Consider the following 22647-nt stretch of genomic DNA (forward strand, 5'->3'; position numbering starts at 1 on the left):
TAAAAGAAATAATAATGGAAATAAAATAATTAATAACGACGATTTTATTATTATTTTATTATTATTATTTTACCTACGTCACTTTACCGAAACAACCTAAGAGTATGAATTCCAAGAGATTTCCTAATACTCAATGGCTTTTTTAGTTTAGTGCTTTCCATAGCTATTAATTCACACGTACGCGTGACTTTTTTTACACGCCACAGGAATTCACGTACGCAGCACAAAATTGTTGCTTAGTACAAGCATACAAACTGACAGTTTTTGCATGATATAGGCATACACATTCTTGGTTATTTCGGTAAAGTCACGTAGAAGGGAAACAATAAAATAATAAAACGATAAAACAATATTTGTATTTATATTTTTTTATTATTTTATTGGGAAACAATAAAAGAATACAAATATAAAACAATATTAATAGTTTTATATTTTAATAACTTTATTGAGAAATAATAAAAATATAAAACAATATTTATATTTTTATATTTTTATTATTTTATTGTTTCCCTTCTACGTGACTTTACCGAAAGAACCAAGAATATGAATCCCTGCAGTCACGAAAGCTTTAAATCAAAAATAGGAATACATGTCAACCCCTTATCACAGACCAATTCAGACCTTATTGGTCACCCCGTGCCCCTTATACATCTCAACGTTCATCCTACAAAGTCCCATCACAAGGGAGAAACACAAATAGACAAAAAAAATAGTTTTCCCCGTATTGAAACGGCTGTACGCTGTATGGACCTGAAAACTCAACTTCCCTGAGCAATAATCCGGGAATTCGTTATTGCAGCGGTTCCCAACATTTTCGAATGTCCAAATATTTCGCGGACCACCACATGCTTACTCCAGGTTATATTGAAATTGCACATTTCCTTGGTTAGGATACTTTTTTTTTCCGCCTCAAAAAAATATTTATATTCTTGGTTCTTTCGGTAAAGTCACGTAGAAGAGAAATAATAAAATAATATTAAAATATTAACCAATAAAACAAATTCTCACGACGTTTGGACTGCAACACAAGCAATCATCATCAGGTGTGAAATCCACAGCAAGAAATGTTCTTGCTGTGGAAAATTTCTTGCTGTGGATTTCACACCTGATGATGATTGCTTGTGTTGCAGTCGAAACGTCGTGATAATTGTTTTTATTGTTTTATATCTTTTTCTAATTCTTTTATTATTTATCTTCTAAGTGACTTTACCGAAAGAACCAAGAATATGAATCCCTGCAGTCACGAAAGCTTTAAATCAAAAAATATTTATGTTTTAGAGAATGAAATGTGTCACAAGACATCTGCACCATCTGCACCACCCTGCAGAATGTCCCCCTTTTCAACGTTTCTTCCGTCACAATAAGTTAAGACGTCTGCAAAGAGGGCATCACGTGCAAAGTGATAGCATAAGTAGAAAAGAAACCGTAAAACAATTATAGTACCTTGAATATAAAATTGTAAGTGTTAAGGCGGTTTGAAGTGGGTGAAAGAACCGAGACAAATCGCGAAAGCATTAGGCCTTCCTGTCTCTACAGTGGGAACAATACGTGAGAGTAAACAATACGTGATAATAAAGAAACAATAAAAGGTTTTCAGCAGCTTCACCCTTAAGTTCGACTAAGTTGTGTCGCCGTAGAAGTGATGGAAAACGTGTAAATTCTGTTAAGTATTTGGATCGAAGATCAGAGCCAGCGTAAAGTACCGATAAACAACAATATTGCCAGGCGAGAAAGCCAAAATGTTGATTTAAAGCGTGAACATGGTAAAAACTCACAAGTGCAAACTTTCGGTGCTAGTAACGGGTCGTTTCTGAGATTTAAAAGGTGTCATTGTTGGCATAACGTTGAGATGATGAGTGATGAAGCTGCCGGTGCTGATACAGACAGGGGTTTGTTAAGCATCCTGAATCTAAGAAAGCGGGCTACACACCTCAACAAGTGTTTAATCTTCTTGGTTCTTTCGGTAAAGTCACGTAGAAGGGAAGTAATAAAATTATAAAAATAAAACATAATAAATAATTCTCACGACGTTTCGGCTACAACGCAAGCAGCCGTCTTCATGTGAAGAATGAGAGACTGTCAAGCTTGGAGCTTATATATAAGCTGGGTTGGAGGTAGAAGAAGAGCGCCTTGACAAAAGCATTTGATTATCAAGAGGAATTTAGCATATTCATGGGAAATGCGTAGGAGGTGGGCGGGGGGGTTTCAAAGTCATATTATGCCCATGCATTATGCAGGATTAGCAGCATCAAAGGGAGGGGGTAGGGGGTAGCATTAACAAAGGGAGGGAATGTTAATAGTATGTAGAAGCAATGAAACATGTCAATGTTGACGAGACGTGTGACTTTACTGCCAGCGAATGCCTGGCAATACATTTATTTCTGAGGGAAGACAAGGCTGCGCCAGGGCTTAAAGGAGCCAAAGATCGCTTGAACTATTCTTCTGAGGACGCAATTACTGCACGGTGATTTTAAGTTGAAGCCTACTTAATGACCTTAATTGTCAACCATTCTAAAAAGTCCCAGGGCTGATGAAGGGCCACTCCAAGACCAATGTCCCGATGATTTGACTCCGATTTTTTTTTCACAAACTGGTTCTCTCCGTTTTTTTGTTTTCCTACTGTTGAAAGGTACTGTGACAAAAAAGAATAAAACTAAATCTCACCAACAAAGGCATCGCTCAATCCTAGACAATGCCCCATGACAACCCAGTCAATTTAGATGACCTGTCTGAACAGTCTGATAATGTGAGGGTCGAGGTACCTCCCTGAAAACACAACGGCCTTGATTCGGCCTTATGGATCACCGAGGCGTAATCGACACCTTCAAAGGCGCATTGGCTGAGGAATACTTTTCGCCTACTGATGGGAAGGATAAGCCTGCAAGTAGGGAGTTCTGGCGAAACGACGACACTACCAACACCATGGACAATATCACCGAGTGGCAGAACGAACTGAAATCATCGACTATGAGCGGTGCTGTGTCAGGCGATTTGGCCCGAGTGTGTTCACCATTGTCATGGTCTTCCCACAAACAGAAACCAATCCACAAATTCAACAAACCATTATGACCCTCGAAAATGACGTGGGTTTTGCAGGCGTCGTAAAAGCTGATCTGGATGAGGTGCTGCAGTTTCATGGAGAACACCTGTTCGAATGAGGGGAAACTATGAAAAAAGAAGAATAGGTTTTAGCCTTTCTGGCAATAAAACAGGAGATGATAAGATTTCAAATGTCAAATAGAAACATTTTGCAAGGAATCATGTCTGCATTAACCACACGTACTTGTGGTGAACATGCAAACAAAAACATGCTCTGATCATATATTGCATTGTTTTTAAAATGGATTGTCTTACACCAGAGACAGCCTTCTTTAGGGCCTTGCCTCACTAGTCTCAGACTAGAGAAGCAACGCCAAAAGGCAGGTCAATGTCAACTTGATTCCTGTTTGGTTCTAGATTTGAAGCTTTCGTGACTGCAATGATTCATACTCTTAGTTTTTTCGGTAAAGTCACGTAGGTAAAAAATTAAATTAAAATTAATAAAAAATAAAATAATAAAAAATCACGACGTTTCGGAGGCAACACAAGTCTCGGTCCCACCTGATGACGGAGACTTGTGTTGCCTCCGAAACGTCGTGATTTATTACTATTTTATTTTTATTAATTTTTTTCTTCATTTTTTACCTACGTGACTTTACCGAAAAAAAATAAGAGTATGTATCTGTTTGGTGCTTGAACATTTTGACACCTGTTTTATTTCCAGAAAGGGTAAAACCTATTCTTATTTTTCACATGTTGATACTGGCAAGAAAAAGGTCCTATGATATAGGAGGAACTAACTGGTGATGTGGCTGGAAACAATAGCGATGCGGCAGGAGGAGAGGAGGGTGAGGAAGCGCCATCCATCCCACTCATGTTTTGAGGCAAGTTTGCAAATCTTTACAAATCCACTGCACAAACCGCTTCACGCGGTGATCACAATTCTTGGTGCCGTTTTATTTCGCGACTTATTTTGAGTATGCTCAACTTCTTTCGCACCATACGTAGCCGACCGTGCTAATCGGAGGTGCGGCGGAAGGACACCAATGTTATCGTAAAGGCATATTTTCTATTAAATAATGATTTTAAATGGTCTGCTGCATTCTTAAGTGTGGTTTTATTACGTCTTGAAGGGATACATCTCCAATTATATCACGAAAGTCAATGGGGACATTGAATTCGCGATACGGAATTTCAATTTGCGGACTTTTCAGAAAAGTCGCTGTTCCGTGTATTGAGGGATTTACGCAGTGCCGGATTATCCTCGTAGCAAAAGTAACACATGTAGCTACAGGCCCCACACTTTCAAGGGCCCCGCGCTAAATGCTTTCAAGCGATCAATTCCGGTTCAGTGATTCTGCACTTGCTCTATTACTATAGTACTATACTGCCTTCAACTTTTATGTACGACTGGGTGTTTAAGGTTAGCGATTTGTCATATTATCTGTCTGTATAGCAAATGAAAAACTACAATTACTTTACTATGCAAGTAAAACATTTACGTGTTTTAATATTTTTTATTTATTTAGGGCCCCTTTATAACATGTGCTACAGGCCCCGCACTTGCTTAATCCCGCACTGGATATACGTATATAGATTAATCTCTATCAGTGAGATGATAAAATCAAATGATCGAGCGTGTTTTCTATGGTGAAGTGACGGCTAATGGTGAATGTGTAGCTTTTTTCGTCTTATTTAATACTTCTCAGCTCAAGTGGTGCCCTCCAGCCAGCCCAATGCCAGATGCCGCGTGTTGCACTTTGTCAACCAGTACATTTGGACTTTGCCATGAAACACAAACTCCAAACGGTTTACTTCACATTCTTACATAACATACACGACGGTGTAGTGATGTACCATTACTGTATAACCAAGTCGTGCGTGCGTGCCAGGCATGGTTAAACGTTTAACAGAATTTGTATTGAGGAGCAAGAGACAGAGAAACGCGACTTTTCTTTTTATTTAACCGAAGTTTTAGCCCTTTAACAACTTAACAATCTCACAATAGCATCCTGGACCCGGCTCTGGGCGTCCCGGCGTACAGATTTCGCACTATATACGCGCTTGGAATGATATATTCCATCGTCCACATAAGGGGCCGTCCATAAATGACGTCACGAAACTAGGGGGTGGGGGGGGGGTCAGATATTTGTGACGATGTGTGACGAGAGGGGGGGGGGGAGAAATGTGACGTCACATCAAAATGCGCAACTTTAAATAAACATAGACAACACGCTCTACTTAATTAAATAGACGTTTTAATAAATGTTTACTCCTACAACATCAAAGTGCAGCGCCACATTAAAATCGCACTACAATGATAATAGTTTAAAGCGATTTGAAGCATGTTTTATATTTTGGGGGGGGGGGCAGAGCTTTGTGACGTCATATTTAAGGGGGGGTCCGACTTGTTGTGACGCCGTATAACGAGGGGGGGGGGGTCAAAAATCGTCCAAAATCGCGTGACGTCATTTATGGACGGCCCCTAAGGCACGTTTGGCTATCGGGGTTATATTTAGGACAGCGCTTATGCGCTCTGTGAAATCTCGACTTTGAAAAAAAGGGGTCGTGGCTTTTTTGTTGTAAATGGCGGACGCGGCGATCAGGAGTTTGGACGAGACGCTGGAAAAGTACATTCCTGCCCAGGAGCTGTCAGAAGTGACTCGGATCCTGTACGGGAGACAACCCAAGTGAGTTTGGAGATGAGGAGTAATGTTCGCTATTCGCACAATCGCCAACAACGCACGCGCGTTTTTTTCGAAGCACGGGCGGTTCAGTGTTTGTTGATGGCTGCGGTGGTTTTTTTTCCCCCTTCTCTCTCTCTCGTGCACGTCTCTCTTGAGAGAGAGAGAGATGCATGCACGGTCATAGTAATGTGGAATGTCCATCGTTGGCTCAGGGCTGTACACAGGGGATGAGTATCCGCCTCGATGCGCACGTGAGCACCACTTTTGACTTACTTTTAGGTTTTTTCGGTAAAGTCACGTAGGTAAAAAGAAATAATAAAAAGAAATAATACAAATACTAGAAATAATAATAGAAATAAAATAATATAAAAATAAAATATGTATTAGTTTTTCATTTAAAAAGTAATTATTTATAGTAGTTTATTATTTATTTTTATTATTTATTTTTCCCTACGTGACTTTACCGAAAAAAACTAAGAGTATGAATCCTTGCAGTCACGAAAGCTTCAAATCTAGAATCACTTTTGACTTGTTTTGAGAGTTGATGTATGTTGACGCTTTGAGTGCAGTTGGTTTCAAGTTCAACAAATCCCCACACTCAGACATAAACTTGTGGAATTTGTTTTATTGCAATGGCAGTCGCGTCGAGATTTTTTTGCACGTTGAAGAGAATTGCACACGCCGCGCAGACGAACTCGCGATGAAACTTAATGTTGGAATTGGCAGCACGGATTTTCTGGGCAAAATCAAAGGGCATCTGCATTCTTTCGTTATTGATGTAATTTCCACATTCCTATGCGGGGAAACAGGCTTATCTATAGGATGGCCAAGATCGACTTACCACGGACAGGATTAATGTACCCTGGAGAGATGAGGGGCTTATTGCCCCCCAAAAAACATATTCTACATTTGAAAAACATTACAAATTTAACGGTGCCATTTTAACAATGTTCACACACATCTCCCTTGCAATGTATTGCCAACGAGTTAAGTCATGGACAGTCCCTCAATCAGTGACTGTATGAAAGGAGAGGTTGCTCCTTCTTGTTGTGCACGCTGTCTAGAACAACCCCCGCCCACCTTCTACGCATTTCACAAGTCGTGACTAATCCCATATCTGCCTTTCCCATAAATATGCTAAATTCCTCTTGATATGCAAATTATTTTGTCAAGGCGCTCTTCCCCCTCCAACCCAGCTTAAATATACGCTCCAAGCCTGGTGGTGTTTCATTCAGACGCTGTCTTCCCGACAGACCTGTTCTTCACCTGATGACGGCTGAAACGTCGTGAGAATTATTTTATTATGTTTTATTTTTTATTATTTTATTATTTCCCTTCTACGTGACTTTACCGAAAGAACCAAGAAGATGAATCCCTGCAGTCACGAAAGCTTTAAATCGAAATAGAACAACCCTCCCAGAATATCTGTGTTTGTGTATTACGTAGTTATAATGACGTTACAGCTCTTTGTTAATAAACTGCTGGATGAAGGCCTCTCCACAAGTTATCTGTAATGGGGGTTGTATGACCATACTTTACCATTGCTTGTCAGTCCAGGTTGGTCAATGGGGTGGGGGTCCACGACTCTCTCAAGTATTACTTGCCACTGATGTTAACCAGGGCTGAGTTTCAAACGCTGGTTGCCAGGTTCATAGTGCGGTGCGCTAACCAGTGTCGCACTGCATTGCACGTGATTGATTTTATTACATCTATTCATTATTTCTAAGCGGAACATTTTTCTAAGCCTTGGTAACTGTTGTTTTTGCTGGTCAGCAGTGAAGATAGCCATTGTGCCGTCAAACATTCACTGGCAAATCAAAGGCCAGTTTGATAAGAATTATTTTCTTCTCTTAAGCTTATTTTAGAGACACGCTAAATCATCATCATCATTAGACCTCCTTTGCCAGTACCAAAATATAATAATAGGGTTTTCCCCCTTTTTTCTGGCAACAAAACTGAAACCCTTTTACAAGGATTCATGTCTGCATTAACCACAATACTTGCAGTGTGTTTTTGTTTGCATTTCGACTGCAAGTATTGTGGTTAATGCAGACATGAATCCTTTTAAAAAGGTTTCAGTTTTGTTACCAGAAAAAAAGGGAAAAACCCTATTATTACGCTTAATCATGTTGATGTAACCGTAGACAATTTTTAACTATGCTGAATGGAGTGGACATGTTTTAATTTATTTTAAGGAACCAGAGGCACATTTATGCTCGAAGCTTGTTGATGTCCAAATGAACATTGGGCAGTGCTCATTATTCTTAGCGATTCGGAGCCCGTGGTGTATAGTCCACATATCCATCGCAGGGATTGTTGTTACAGGAGCTCTGTTGTTTTACCACGAAGTGATACGGTATTATTTTTCATGACTCTGTAGGGATGATGGGCTGAATCGTCCACCGATGTACATTTAACTCGCACTCATCTCAAATCTGTGAGTCAGACCCTCTACTGCAGCACCACGTTTAAAGGCAGTGCAGTAAATTACAAACACATTTATAAGCAAACAACGCATAATATACCGACAAGTGTTTTTTTTCCCCTGCTCATCCAGTTACGTGGTTTGTAAAATATATGTTTATATGTTTTTCCCTTTTATCAAGTTTTTTGCAGTTGTGTTATGAGCATCACGTCACGAGACTAAGAATTCAGAACTCTCGCACAGGTTTGGAAATGGCCCACGGAAGCAGATTTTCGTGACTTTGTCATCTAAACACTTTCCCAAGTGCCTTGATACAGATACATATTTCTCTTATACGTCAGTCAACCCAGTGTTTATTTAATTATCAGAGCGGAAACGTCGCAAAATTACGTGAAAATCAAAGTTAATTTTAGGTTTTTTTTTTACAAGTCGTTAAGTGGTCAACATTACTGGTCACGGAAACCTGGATTGAACACAGCAATCAGCAGTTCCGGCCAAGTACTCTTACCCCTTATCCGCCTTGCAACTATTATCAGCCATGCTCTATCTGCAGCGGAATGAATGCCTCCCCCAAGCCATCACCATCCATTACAGTCATGCAATGCAAAAATCCAAAGCATCTGCAAACGAGCCAATCTCATTGCTTCCTGTCCTTGATGGCCATCCTCAGGGGTGCATTCCTTCTTTGGCTTCCACTCCATCGTTAGTTGTGATTACCAGACTTTGTCCCTTCCTAACGGCGTGTGCAAGCCAACTTACTTTTCTTACGGTTTGCATAAATGTCTTTAACTCGGGCATGCTCTCTGATCGACCTCTTTCTTACGGGTTCAAATTGAACAACGTGTAACGGAAGCTTTCGAGAGCTGCAATGTTTACACCATTGGAACCTCATTTGCCAGTAAAAAATATGATAATTGTGTTTTACCCTTCTATCTGGCAACAAAACTGACAACCCATGTGAGACTAGACTCTAAGGAAAGCTGTCTTGGGTGTGGACCAATCAACTTCAAGGACAGTGCATATATTATCAGAGTTATGTTTTTTGTTTGCATTATGGCTGCAGTTATTAGTGGTCTATGCAAACATGACTCCTTGTAAAAAAAAAGGTGTCAGTTTTGTTGCCAGATACAAGGGTAAAAAACCAATTATCAGCTGCAATGTTCTTAAACGGATCTCGCTCTCCACCTCTGCGCTGCATCCAACCCAGGCCTCTAGATGTCCCGGTTGCAGCCCTGCGCCTGGCGGAGGTGGGAGGCTTCGAGCTGCGAGCCTTCACCATCGGCGCCGCCCCCGAGCAGCTGCGGCCCCCCCGTCTTGTGCGCGTCGGGCTGATGCAGAACCGCATCGTGGAGCCCACAACGGCACCCGTGGTTCAGCAGGTATAACGATCCCAAGCCACACGATGACCACAACAGCATCAGCAGAAGCAGCCAATGTTAACTGAGATACCTTTTTTTTCCATTGTACAACCGAGCCACGCTGGGGGCCTTGCTAAGCCAGCCAGGCGTGAGTCAGGAAGCGCCAGGTTTTTCCACTGCAGAAGCCGAGCCATGCCGTCGACGTCACGTGCAATGACTATGTCAAGACTCAAGTAGATACTGTGTCCTCAGTGTACTGACTTGACGTTACACGCAATGAATGGGTCATTCCCCTCACGCCTGGCCCTGCTTGGCCCCTAGCGAGATTCAGATGTCGTGTCAGGCCAGTGTATAACTGATTGGTTCTGACTTGGCATGGCAAATTTGCACTGGCTCGGCTCAGATGTGTCAGTGGAAAAGGGATATGCATTTCCGTGATGTCTCCATAATGTTGTGAGGCCAGTTGCACTTTAAAATCATGCCGTGAGGTGAAAGCTCCCTCAGTTCTTGCGACAGACCCATGTGATACGTTTTATTATTTAACCGATTCGGTGTCTGGCAGATGTGACCCCTTGCGATTCAATGAAATGTTCCGATTTGGGGCCATGATTTAATTTGAGAATAAATTATTTTTTACATTGTGGTAAATGTAGTGGCCTCTAATGACTACAGGGGTAAGGCGAAACCCATTACATACACCAACTATGAGTCTAACATGAGTGATTCTCATGTGGATGCATGGCGAATGTAAGAATATTTTTTTTATTGATGAATAGATTCATCTGTTGACAACATCCTGTTGGTTTTTTAAATTTCCACCACTGGCTTAGAATTACAAATAAGAGATGACCACCATCCAACGTTCGCTTGAACAAAAGACGACAGGAGGCCGCCGTGATGCACAGTTCCCCCTGTATTGCACAGCGCTAGATATGTGATTGAATGTAGATGCTGTATAACTACAAATCGCATTGCAAATTGTATGAGGGTCTGAATGTGGGATTGAGTTGACCTTTCGCGCGCTTGCTGTACCTGGCGCGGGTGCTGCGTGCGTGTGCTTGGCAGGTATCCGCATTGCACAAGCGTCTTGCGAGCATGGTGGAGGCGGCCGCCCTCTGCGGGGTGAACATCGTTTGCTTCCAGGAGGCCTGGAGTGAGACACGCAGGCAGAATCACTCGCCGCGCAACGTCACATGACGTTACCGACATTTCCTTTCCTGTTTCAAGTTTCAAGTTTTCATTTATTAGGTGTAGCCCTGTGAGCCATGCGGCTCTTGAGTCGGGTGCAACCGCAACAAACAAAATGTGAACAGAGAACACCTTAAAGCGACGACACGCTAACAGAAACATCCTGGAAAAACCAGCAAATCTTCCAGAAAAAAAACCACTGGATTACAACGCTGTGTGCAAAAATCCCAATATGATGCAAGTCAAACAATAACAACCATAAGACATAATAATAATAATAATAGGGTTTTTCCCCTCCTTTCTGGCAACAAAACTGAAACCTCCCCACAAGGATTCATGTCTGCATTAACCACAATACTTGCAGTCAATATGCAAACAAAAAACACACTATGATAATATATGCATTGCAGACATTAATCCTTGTAAAAAATGGGAAAACCCCTATTATTATATTTTGGTACTGAAGGTCGAAGAGGAGTTTTTGATATCTTTGGCAGGCCTCGCATTAACAGACACTTTGGCGTTATCTGATGCTTACACGAATAATAATATTAGTTTATAATTATTCTTGCATTCAGGTGCTAAAATGAGAAACAGTGTGGCCAGGTTGAAAATATGCCCCTCGAGTGTCAGATTTGTGCGGCTAAGGCAATTGTAGCAATGGATAACTATTGCCGTTTTGAAGAGGTAGGCCTGATGTGGCTATTGGACATAGGTTCTCCCAGCCCTGGTGTAGAGTAAATGTTATGGATTCTGGTGACTAGTATGTGTATGATCTTCTGTTGATACTGGAAATGTGAGGTACATTAAATATTTAAAATATAAGCATAGGCATATGGATAATAATTTCAGAATCAAGTCTAAGATTGGGGTTAAGTTTTGGGCACTAGTTCATGATTGAGGTATGTTGAATCCTGATTATTTGCGAAACCAATACTTTAGCGCATATTATTTCGGCTAAGAGAATGTTCACATTGGGTGTGACCAATCACAGCACTTGAAGAATGCATGTTTCCTTTCATTGAGACGTAAGAATGTGCGAGATCTACATTCATTTTCATTTGGCAAACCTTTTGATGGATTTTCCTCAGTTCTCCAAGTCAGGGTACCAATTCTGCCTCAAGGGCAGAGGTTGAGGGTAAAGGTGAGTCTTTTTTGGCAGGGTTATGGCCAGAGATTGCACTCCAACGAGCGAATGAGCTGCGCTATCTGTACTGGCGGACGGAAAGCAATTTTACGCACCGATTGGCAGCGGAAAGTGGTGACCTGCTTCAAGTTAGCTATGTCAATCATTGGATTCATATAAATTGGGGGCTTTCCATCCAATAACTTGGGAGCCATGCATATTCAGCATGGCTCCCAGTGGCTTCTGCTGCAGTAAATCAGCTTTTTCTGCAGTACATCAGGCAGCTTGGCCATTACATTTTCAGAGTGAGTGGCCAGGAGGGCTTGGTGGTATGACCTCCCAGTTTTATGTTGGTTTCTATGGCTTATTTCATCCGAACGTTTCAGACCATTGATGAGTAATAACCAGCTAGGCTGGAATATCTGAGGTTTTTCTGAGTATCGTGCCACCTTTATAGAGAATGCTAAATCAGTTGTCCACATGCTACTTGTAGACATAAACTAATGCTTTCAGATTGCAAGCAGCATATCATTGCATTTCTAAATCATGATACAACTTTTCATAATGTGGTGTACAATTTTCCTCTGAATTATGAGCACTATATGCCATGCTGCCAGGAAATGTAATTCGTTATTGAGATGGCTGGGAGGCTCAGGGGTCAGAGCACTTAGCGGCAACTGATGAGATTATGGGTTCAAATCCAGGTTGCCATCAGTGATTAAACTGGGTTCTCAATAGTAAAAGGGTTGATGGTCTCTGTCTGGTCATCAATGACAGCACGTACACCAAAAAAAAACAATTAAATTACATTTTTCACTTAAGTTGGTGAAATTCCAGCATTGATAATTAAACAATTTGATTTCACTGTCATGTGTTGAAAATGTATCCGTGGTTGGAAATATGGGAAAGTACATTTCCCCGCTTAGTGCACTGTGTAATGTATATATCTATGTTGAACTTCTTTCGCACCGTACGTAGCCAACCGTGCTAATGGGAGGTGCTATGAAATAGGTGGCCCGAGTTCAGTCCTGGCCACATGTAACATCAGAGTTGAATATTTGAACTGGTTATGGGCTTCCGTTAGGTCAACTCAGCCTTAAATTAACACTGGGGAAAGAAAAGCGATCGCGTGTGGTGTTGGCCACATCTCCCCCTCGTGTGCCATTCCGGCCTTCATAGGCTCTCATAAACAGCACCTGCCCCAACGGTCTGTGAGAGGGTGCACAGGGGATCTTTGTTTTTGATGTTTTTTTTTCAGCCATGCCATTTGCGTTTTGCACCCGGGAGCGGTTACCTTGGACTGAATTTGCCGAGTCTGCCGAGGATGGACCAACCACCCTCTTCTGCCAGGAGGTACACCTAATGAACTGCGTGTGCGTGTCTTCAGCGCACTGCTTGCACGAAGAAATTCTAACGTTTAAGTATCGATACTTTTTATTGGTGGATGAAACGTTCACCAATTGACAAACATTTCTCTAGAGCATGTTATAACGGAAAATTAATACAGGTAGGAACAATAGTTCCACACTGCCCACCAGGGATTATTTGTCTGTCGTGCATAGCCCCTCCCAAACATGTACGCTCCCGGATTGGTTGAAGTGCGTCACGTGCCGCGAGCTTTGTGTCGTGCACGAATGCGCTGTCCAACCAAGTTCCTACCTGCCCACTCCGAAGGAACGTGTTTGCTCCCGAGTATAAACAAAGGTCACACGATGAAATTATACTATTTCAGTATCATTATTTTTTTTGCTACTGGATGGAGCGATGGTGCAGTGGTTAGCGCACTACACTATAAACCCTGAGTTTGATTTTCAGCCACCGCTAGCATCAGTGGTAAGTGATGGGCCCCATCTTTCAGAAAGCCGCCCTGACCAGCGTGGTGAAATATGGTCAAACAACATGCATTATCGACGCGGCGTGGGAATGCCTTGATTCATTCGTGAATCGACTAAGGGCTGTAATTTAATAACTTATTCTTCCTTGCAGTTTTTTGAGTTGGAGAAATTATTTGTCATGGAATTGACGTTTAAGTGCATCTGTTGGAGAGTATAGCCGTTGTACTGTTTATGAGTTTACTTTTTTTTTTCCTGAGTGACTTTAAATAATTTATCATTTCTAACACAAGGTATTCTGGGAACCAAAGTGAGGTTTAGGGTACAACGTGATCATGTGCTTGCCTCCGAGTATATTCAGACTACTTTGACTTAATGCCGATTACACTGAATGTGGAAGAATGTCGAACAATTCGTACACAACAAAGCCTATCCATTTGTCATTTCACATCGGAAAATCCTTTCGTGTCCAGAAAACCAACTGGCCATTCATTGCAGCGTGCTGTCTTTGAGATAGATGCATCGTTTTGTAATTTTGCAATGCCTTAAAAAAAATCCTGGCTTTTCCTTCCAAATCCTTGCGGCACGCTCGTGCATCACGTCACAGCTGGCACGTCGATACAATGTGGTGGTGGTGTCTCCCATCCTGGAGAGAGATGAAGTGCACGGCGACACGATCTGGAATACGGCCGTGGTCATCTCAAACACTGGCGCCGTGCTTGGCAAGACGCGCAAGAACCACATCCCTCGCGTCGGCGACTTCAACGAGGTAACATCTGCAGAATACGATGCCTTCTGATTCATCATTGTCAGCGCGGCGGTCTATCCACTGCTGAATGAAGGCTTCCCAAAGCCCTCGTCATCCGTCTTGGTTTTGCAATGCAAACGTCTATCTTGAAAAACTACGCACAAGTAGATGTCATGCCTCTCGGGTGTGTTCCCTCCTTTAGCTGCCATTCCATTGTTAATCTTGGCCACTGGTCAGCATCCCTGCTAGTGACCTTTCCTGTTCAAGCACGCTTGCTTTTGTCAATAATAGTTATGATGTCTATAACTTGGATTCCAAGTATATAGCGGATACACTCAGGTGGCATCTCAGCATCATCCCAAGTACAGAATGGCGACCTTTCCTCGAACAAGCACTCGCAGAATCGTGCTTACATGGACCCCAGACTATCGACGGGAATTACACTTGAGAGACGGAAAGACAAGTGCATGGCTTAGAGAACATATATGCCTTGTCATAGTCTCAAAAACTAAATCCCTCGTGATCTAGCCGTGTGTAGAATCTGTCTACAAATCGGAGCTGGCGCGATGAAATCCGCTCGTGTACAGCTGCTAAGCGGATTGTTACATCGCACCGGTGGCTTCGTGCCACCGGTGATCACGAGCAGTCCTCATTGCTTGAGCATAGAGACTGACTCTGTGGGATATATGTTGCAGTGAGCTGATGAGGATCCACAATCGGCGTTATCATCGGCCTGTTACAAATGCTCACGGATATCATCGTTTTGGACGATTTACACTGCTGCAATTTAAGACGCGCCCACGTTTAATGGCTGAAATTGAAAATTGTTATTTCTACCAAGATACTTATCTTTATAGAACAGCATTGCATATGTCTGTTTCATAAAAAAAAAGATTCCCTTGCAGTAGCTTTTTATGGGAAATTGTATTCATTAGTTGGTAATTGCTATTAAAAATAAGCTCACTGAAATTTAACTAAAATTCAAACTTTATACTGCTTCATGTTTTTACGTTATGTAATCATTCGTTTTAAGATAATTTTAAGTTTCATATTTTGACCGTGTGCTGTTCATCCGACTCTATATCACAATGTGTACTTTACTGATTTCATGATCCAGGTTTTGCTTGGAATATAGAAATTTAGTGGAGATCTTTGGTTCGAATCCAGGCCGCTGCCTGTGTTTAAACCGTTCTCAAATTTATGGTCCCAACCCAATCAGAAGTGACTGCACACACAAAAAAAACACCCTCCATATTAAAGTTGTTTTTTGCACTTGACTGGCAAAATTCCGTCTCTGAGAATTAAAAACATCGGTTTCACACGCCCTCTACTGTGTGTTTATTTTGTTAAAAGGTCACGAAGCATTTTGCAGAAGTTTTGTGAAAATATGGCATGGTGGGTCATTTCTAACACAGAGGGCATTCTACTGTGTGGGATTTTCGAATAGATTATTCATCCCCATGACGTGATACCAATTTCCAAAAATATATATAAACTGGTAAAAAAAAACCTTCAAACATATAAACGAGAATTTTAGTCCCAGTGGGTTCTCTCCTGGTTTACAAAAAAGATCTGAGCATCTCCTTTTCTAACCTCTTTCCCTTTGCGTGGTGGTGGTCGTGCCGGCCAAAGTCGACATACTACATGGAGGGGAACACGGGCCACCGCGTGTTCCAAACACAATTCGGACGCATCGCCGTCAACATCTGCTACGGCCGCCATCACCCGCTCAACTGGCTCATGTACGCAGAGAACGGTGCCGAGATCGTCTTCAACCCCTCCGCCACCATCGGTGGGCTGAGGTGAGCTCAAGAGCTGACCTTTAACACCACCAACCTGGCCACATTGAGCCAAGAAGAAGCACATGCCAGAGGTCGCAACCGGGTACCCGATACCCGTACCCTACCCGATACCCGGCTACCCGTACCCGGCCGGGTACGGGTACGGGTAGCTGTTTGCGACCCTGGTGCGGCCGGGTACGGGTAGGCTGTGAGTCACTGGTGAGTAACCGTTTGTCACTCATTTCGGGTAGGGTACGGGTACCCGTACCCGGCTGGGTACGGGTACGGGTACCCATTTGCAACAACTAGTGCGGCCGGGTACGGGTACGGGTAAGGAATCAAAACCCGTTTGCGACCTCTGGCACATGCATGCGTTATTGACTCCAGCATTTTCTGAATGATGGAGCAAATTCGTTTTTAAACTTTTTTCTTTATTTATGTAATCTCGTGGTTCAGAGGTTAGAGCAATTAGCTGGCACTATTGGGATCCTGAGCTTGAATACAGGCAGCTGTCTGTGATTAAACAGAAAAACCTAAGAATATATAAGAATATGAATTCTTAAGTGTAGTCAGCAAACTAAAAACTATACTAAAGCTATTTTTTATTTTACCAGGCCACAAATGATAACTCAACGAAGTGGCTTAACACGTGCAAATTCATAGCAGCTTAATACTCAGCCTGATCACCAATGCCTGGCCAAAATAGCCAACGTATTAAATGTCATCCTGTAATTAACTCGGTTAAATCCCAGCTCTGAGAGTCAGAATATCGATGTGACTGTTTCACGACAAAAGTTACTCTCGTGTGGCAGAGCGGGTGGGAAAGTCTACTGTGTGAAGCAGGCCACTTTAAGGGATCTCGGAGGGAACTGATAACCACCTCCGTGGGCAGTTCTTCAGCATGAAGAGTTGCACTGCCGTGTCTCGTGACATGACGCCGATAGCACAATAAAGGATAAAGTTGGGTTAAATGAAATAATTATAATAAAAGACATATTCGCAGCATCTTTGTTTTTGGTAAATGTAACTTACTTTAAGATAGTGTTGTTGCTTTAAATTACTTCTCTTATGGAAATCATTTTCATGACCTTTGTTGTAGTGCAGCAACTATACGAGTAAACTGTATCCTGGCAAGTAGTAGGGTTTTTACCCTTTAAACGGGTACAAAACTGACACCTTTATACAAGGTATCATGTTTGCAATAACCACAACACAAGCAGTCAAAATGCAAACAAAAATAAACAACTCTGATAATGATATGCACTGTCCTTGAAGTTGATTGGTCCACACATGAGACAGCTTTTCTTAGAGCCTAGTCTCCATTGGTGTTAGACCAGAAGACGCCAAAAGGCGTACAACTCAAAAACAGCGCACTATCAGAGTATTGAGAGCTCGGGGATAAGCATTTACACTATGAGACCTCCTTTACCATTGGAAAAATATAGTAGTAGGTTTTTACCCTTTAAACTGGTACAGAACTGACCAAAACTGACCAGTTTAAAGGGTAAAAACCTCCTACTATATTTTGCCACTGGTAAAGGAGGTCTCATAGTCTATCCTGGCAAGTTATGGTGGAAAAAACAACAGAGTATTTGCCATTTAACACGGAGCCTGCATTCCTTTGACCACAGTTTGGAAGAAAGTTAGTCATGTTGGGAAGTGTAAACGGACAAGCAAATTTTGTGCCGGTGGCACACACCACTGGAAAGGGGGGGATGAGGGGGGAAGTAGGGTCAATGATGCCATTTATAGAAAATGAACAGGAAAGGAACGAGATAAGAGAAATAAATAGAAAATAAGAGGACGTCTTACGGAAAGGGAACAGAGAAACGGGACCAAACGGAACCAAAGGGCCTCGGCGTTGCTGCTCTAAGCAGCGTCTGTTCTCAAAGTGGGCGGGAAGTGGGGAGGGATTCAGAGTGGGGGTGGCCACAGAGGTCACGCAAATTTACGCGAGGCTTAAGATGATTTAGATATATAGATGAACATACAAATCGTGAAGCAGTTCCAGTGGTCCGGCAAATGCTGCTGGAGCATTCTTTTTCAAATATAAACCCATCGCGTTAGTCGATTTCCTTTTTTTGATATGTATTACACTGAGAATGGTAACTCGAACGTCGAATGCACATAGTTAATACATTTTATCTTATTGCAACATCTCACTAATTGTTGCACCCAAGATATCGGCAGTGCTGGCTCAGTGAGTCATAAGGCCACCACCTAGCAGTAATCAACATTTGTTATCCCTGATATCTGGGCATCAACAGTCTTGGATCTCCATCTATTCCTGTCCCTTGTTTTTTTCTGGTAATATTATGCACTTCATATTCTTGGATCGTTCGGTAAAGTCACGTAGAAGGAAAATAAAATAATAAAATAAATCATTATAAAATTCTCACGACGTTTCGGCCACAACACAAGCAGCCGTCGTGAGAATTGTATAGTTGTATTTTTATTATTTTATTATTTCCCTTCTACGTGACTTTACCGAAAGATCCAATAATATGAATCCCTGCAGTCACGAAAGCTTTAAATCGAAATTATGGACTTCATCTTTCCTTGTGAACCAAACCACTTCATCTTGGGCGTTTTCTCCCCAGCTACTCACATGCTGTGCGGTATCCAATTTTTAAAATGACTTTCTTACAGAATTATATAAAGTGGCCTGAGAGTTTTTGGCTTTCTAATTTCATTACTGTCAATGTCAGACAAATACAGCTCTTTATATATAGCCCTGTTACAGAGTATGGATTAACTTAAATAATACTGTCCAGTTGGGTTTGTAACGCCATCATCAAATGTCAGCCCTGAATTCAGTTACGGTCAAAAATAGCATACTTGTAACTTGATGTGAAAACGCATGTATGTTTAAAAAACACATTCAAAGTTAAACTTTCCAGCCAATACTTGGTCATTAAAATATATACACACAGTAAATACATGCATCATCAACCGTGATCAATTCACTGCTGGATGAAGGCCTTACCCAAGCCGTCACCATGTTTCACGGTTTTGCAAAAAAAAAGAAACCCACGTGGCACCTGCACACGAGTTGATTTCATTGCTGAGTCTTTACGGTCAACGTTCTCTCTCCATTCCTCGACGTGGTACTATTCACACAAATCAATACGGTTAGAACAATTACTGTATGTGTCATATATATACACACACAGTGTCTATTTTACTAGGCTGCCCTTGTGACAACTTAACTTTCCTGATGACCAAGCATGTGTGGGTGTTGTCCTGAACCCCATCCAGTGCGGACTGAGAGAATGTTCGAAATGATGTGTACGGTCGTCTGCCAAGTTTATCTTACTTGTGGAAAAGTCAGCGTTGTTTGACTAAAACTTTTGTTTAGAATTATATTTATGCGTGTTGAAAGCTGCTGCGGTAGTATGTTCAGGGCATGTGAGAAATAAGCACCGTTGATGTCAAATAAGGTCACAGCGTATTCGTTACCAACCGGGCGTGGAGGAGGAATCATCTTCTTAGGTTTTTTCGGTAAAGTCACGTAGAAAGTAAAATAAAATAAAAACAAAAATCACGACGTTTCGGAGGCAACACAAGTCTCCGTCATCAGGTGGGACCGTCACAGCCAGATTAGCTGTACAGCTGAGTCTTTACGGTCAACGCTAGCTGTACAGCTAATCTGGCTGTGACGGTCCCACCTGATGACGGAGACTTGTGTTGCCTCCGAAACGTCGTGATTTTTGTTTTTATTTTATTTTACTTTCTACGTGACTTTACCGAAAAAACCTAAGAAGATGATTCCTTGCAGTCACGAAAGCTTCAAATCTAGAGGAGGAGTAAGTTTGTGCCCGTCGTCATGATCCGTCATCGATAATTATATACTGTACGTATCCACTCATAGTAAAGCTTCACAAAATGCATGCTCACCGTCGTTTTGTTGGAATGATAAAAAAATGCTTGCACTTTTATTTTCTGCTTTAAATTAAATGCAAGCAAGCTAAAAAAAAAATACCTGATAGGCCTTGAAAACATATGCATTTTTCATTGTTTTTTTTAAAACAAATCTCAGGCCTTATGTCACCAAGCACCTGCTGGTAGTGTGCATGAAGCAGCTTAGCATGATAACTTTGATGCCACATTGCCTCCACAATCAGCCCATATTAAATAGATGTATGGACTATTTAACTTAAATGCAGATTTTATGTCTAAAACACAGAGCAAACTGCTTGACGTAAATGCCGTTTGCAGCACATCGACGGGGTGCGAGCTAAAACATGTTAGATGTTCCACTGCTTCTGTTTAAGCCTTTATTTTAATTTGGAATGCTTTCCTTACACAATACCGCAATTCTAATTCATCATTGGCCACGATGGAGCCACTGCTGGATGAATCTCAGGACGGTCCGATATTGGAATATTTGGCCATTACATTGATGAGTGTTTGGTATTATGTGGGAAAAAATAGGGGTACGTGGAAAAAACCCACACATTCAAAATGCCACTTATGTACATTGAACTTCTTTTGCACCGTACGCAGCTAACCGTTCTAATCGGTGGTGCGGGGGAAGGACTACGAACCCAACACAAAAAGCAGTTCTAAGAAAATTAGTTTTCGATCTAGATTCATAATCCACAGACAGACAGGAATTCAGTGAGAAGAGCAAATCTATCTGTGGACCGCAACCGGCGTTTTACTGGCATCTACTGGCCACCTCGCGCTCTGACAGCCCCACACAAACAGCACCTGTTGTTTTTCGATTTAAAGCTTTCGTGACTGCAGGGAATCATCTTCTTGGTTCTTTCGGTAAAGTCACGTAGAATGGAAATAATAAAATAATAAAAATAAAAATAATAAAATAATTCTCACGACGTTTCGGCCACAACGCAAGCAGCCGTCCTCAGGTGGAGAGCAGGTCTGTCGAGTAGACAGAGTCATTCAGACTCAGTGGAACATCTACTCGACAGACCTGCTCTCCACCTGAGGACGGCTGCTTGCGTTGTGGCCGAAACGTCGTGAGAATTATTTGAATTTTTATTATTTTATTATTTCCATTCTACGTGACTTTACCGAAAGAACCAAGAAGAAGCACCTGTTGTTGTCACGTTGAGAGTCACACGAACACCTACGCTTCACTGTGTTTATAATTACAGCATTTGTATTAATGCCACTGAGTATACATTTCCTACAATAGGTCTGTAATTTTCAACGAAACCACTTGATGATTATTGCGTGCTACACATTTTATCGCTGTAAAAAAATGAGCACGCATGGCGATTTAATAACGTGTAGGTTACAGCCTGCATTTACGCAGCATATAATGTTTCTGATGCACTCACTGTTACAAAGGATTTACAGTGAGATAATGAAACAAACAATATAACCCCGTTGGTAAGTGAAGAATGAGGCACGTGCCGGAGGTGATGTCAGACAGATGAGCCGCGGGATGATGGAGTTTCATCAGATGCACTGCATCCGAACTTCCTAGCTCATACCTTACCGCTCAACACTAAAAAGGGCCTTGGATTTTTTTTTTTAAACCAAGATAGATCAGCGGGTTTTTAACTCCTCTGACATAATGATCAATCAGGAGTGGCAAAAAGTCAATGTGTCATTTTAAGCCCCTCAGTGCAAGCCAGTAAATCCATTGGCCCATTGCGCTTGCATACAAGTGATGGAGGCATGAAGACTTGTAGGTGTGGACACAAATGAGGCTGGTTCGATGTGCGTTTGACATCATTAGCCTGAAACTTGCCTCCATTTTTACTTGCCTATTTCATTACCAATTTACAACCCTTTTTGTCAAGCCATTGCTGAATAAAGCCCTCCCCAAACCGATTCGGTTGTGGGGATTGAGGTGGCCGTGCTTCACTGCGCTGGTCAGCATGGGTTGGTCAAGCGATGGGGTAGGTGAAGGGGCAGGATATAATGCGCGACTCTAGTGATGTTAGCCGTGGTCGGGAATTGAACTCTGTTCGCTGAGTTCGTAGTGCAGTGTGCTAACCACTGTGCTAACCGCTGCACCACCACTGCACCCTTTGACTTGCATTGTTTTAAATGAATTACTGTATTTCGATTTAAAGCTTTCGTGACTGCAGGGATTCATTTTCCTGGTTCTTTCGGTAAAGTCACGTAGTGAGAATTTTATTGTTGTATTTTTATTATTTTATTATTTCCCTTCTACGTGACTTTACCGAAAGAACCAAGAATACAATTACTGTATATTTTCATGTTGTCCACTTACAGTAATGGTTACCCAGATTTCCATTCAAGAAAGATCATGAAACTAATTTAATACTGCTTAAGGACATTACAATTTAATCGAGTGAGAAAAACCGTGTATCCATTTCCACTGTGACGTATGCACAGCTTACTCGTCTCACAATTCAAAGCTACAGTTCCAGTTCCCATTTATTATAAACACATTCTTACGTTGTACTTTACTCAACAGTATTGTACGAAGAATGTCAAGTCATTTACGACTGCTGCACAAACA

The 22647-nt window shown here is 41.8% G+C and overlaps 1 protein-coding gene across 1 annotated transcript in view; it reads left to right on the plus strand.

The window, feature by feature from the left end:
- Positions 1 to 5546: 5546 nt before the first annotated feature.
- Positions 5547 to 22647, plus strand: part of UPB1 (beta-ureidopropionase 1) — a 30209-nt gene continuing 13108 nt past the window's right edge. The window contains exons 1-6 of the mRNA XM_078873710.1: positions 5547 to 5729; positions 9359 to 9530; positions 10575 to 10662; positions 13082 to 13176; positions 14263 to 14424; positions 16036 to 16205. Of these exons, the coding sequence (XP_078729836.1) occupies positions 5626 to 5729; positions 9359 to 9530; positions 10575 to 10662; positions 13082 to 13176; positions 14263 to 14424; positions 16036 to 16205 (791 nt within the window). The 5' untranslated portion in view covers positions 5547 to 5625. The remainder of the gene's footprint in view (positions 5730 to 9358; positions 9531 to 10574; positions 10663 to 13081; positions 13177 to 14262; positions 14425 to 16035; positions 16206 to 22647) is intronic.

Source organism: Lampetra fluviatilis, chromosome 37 (assembly GCF_964198595.1).
Source record: "Lampetra fluviatilis chromosome 37, kcLamFluv1.1, whole genome shotgun sequence".
NCBI lineage: Eukaryota > Metazoa > Chordata > Hyperoartia > Petromyzontiformes > Petromyzontidae > Lampetra > Lampetra fluviatilis.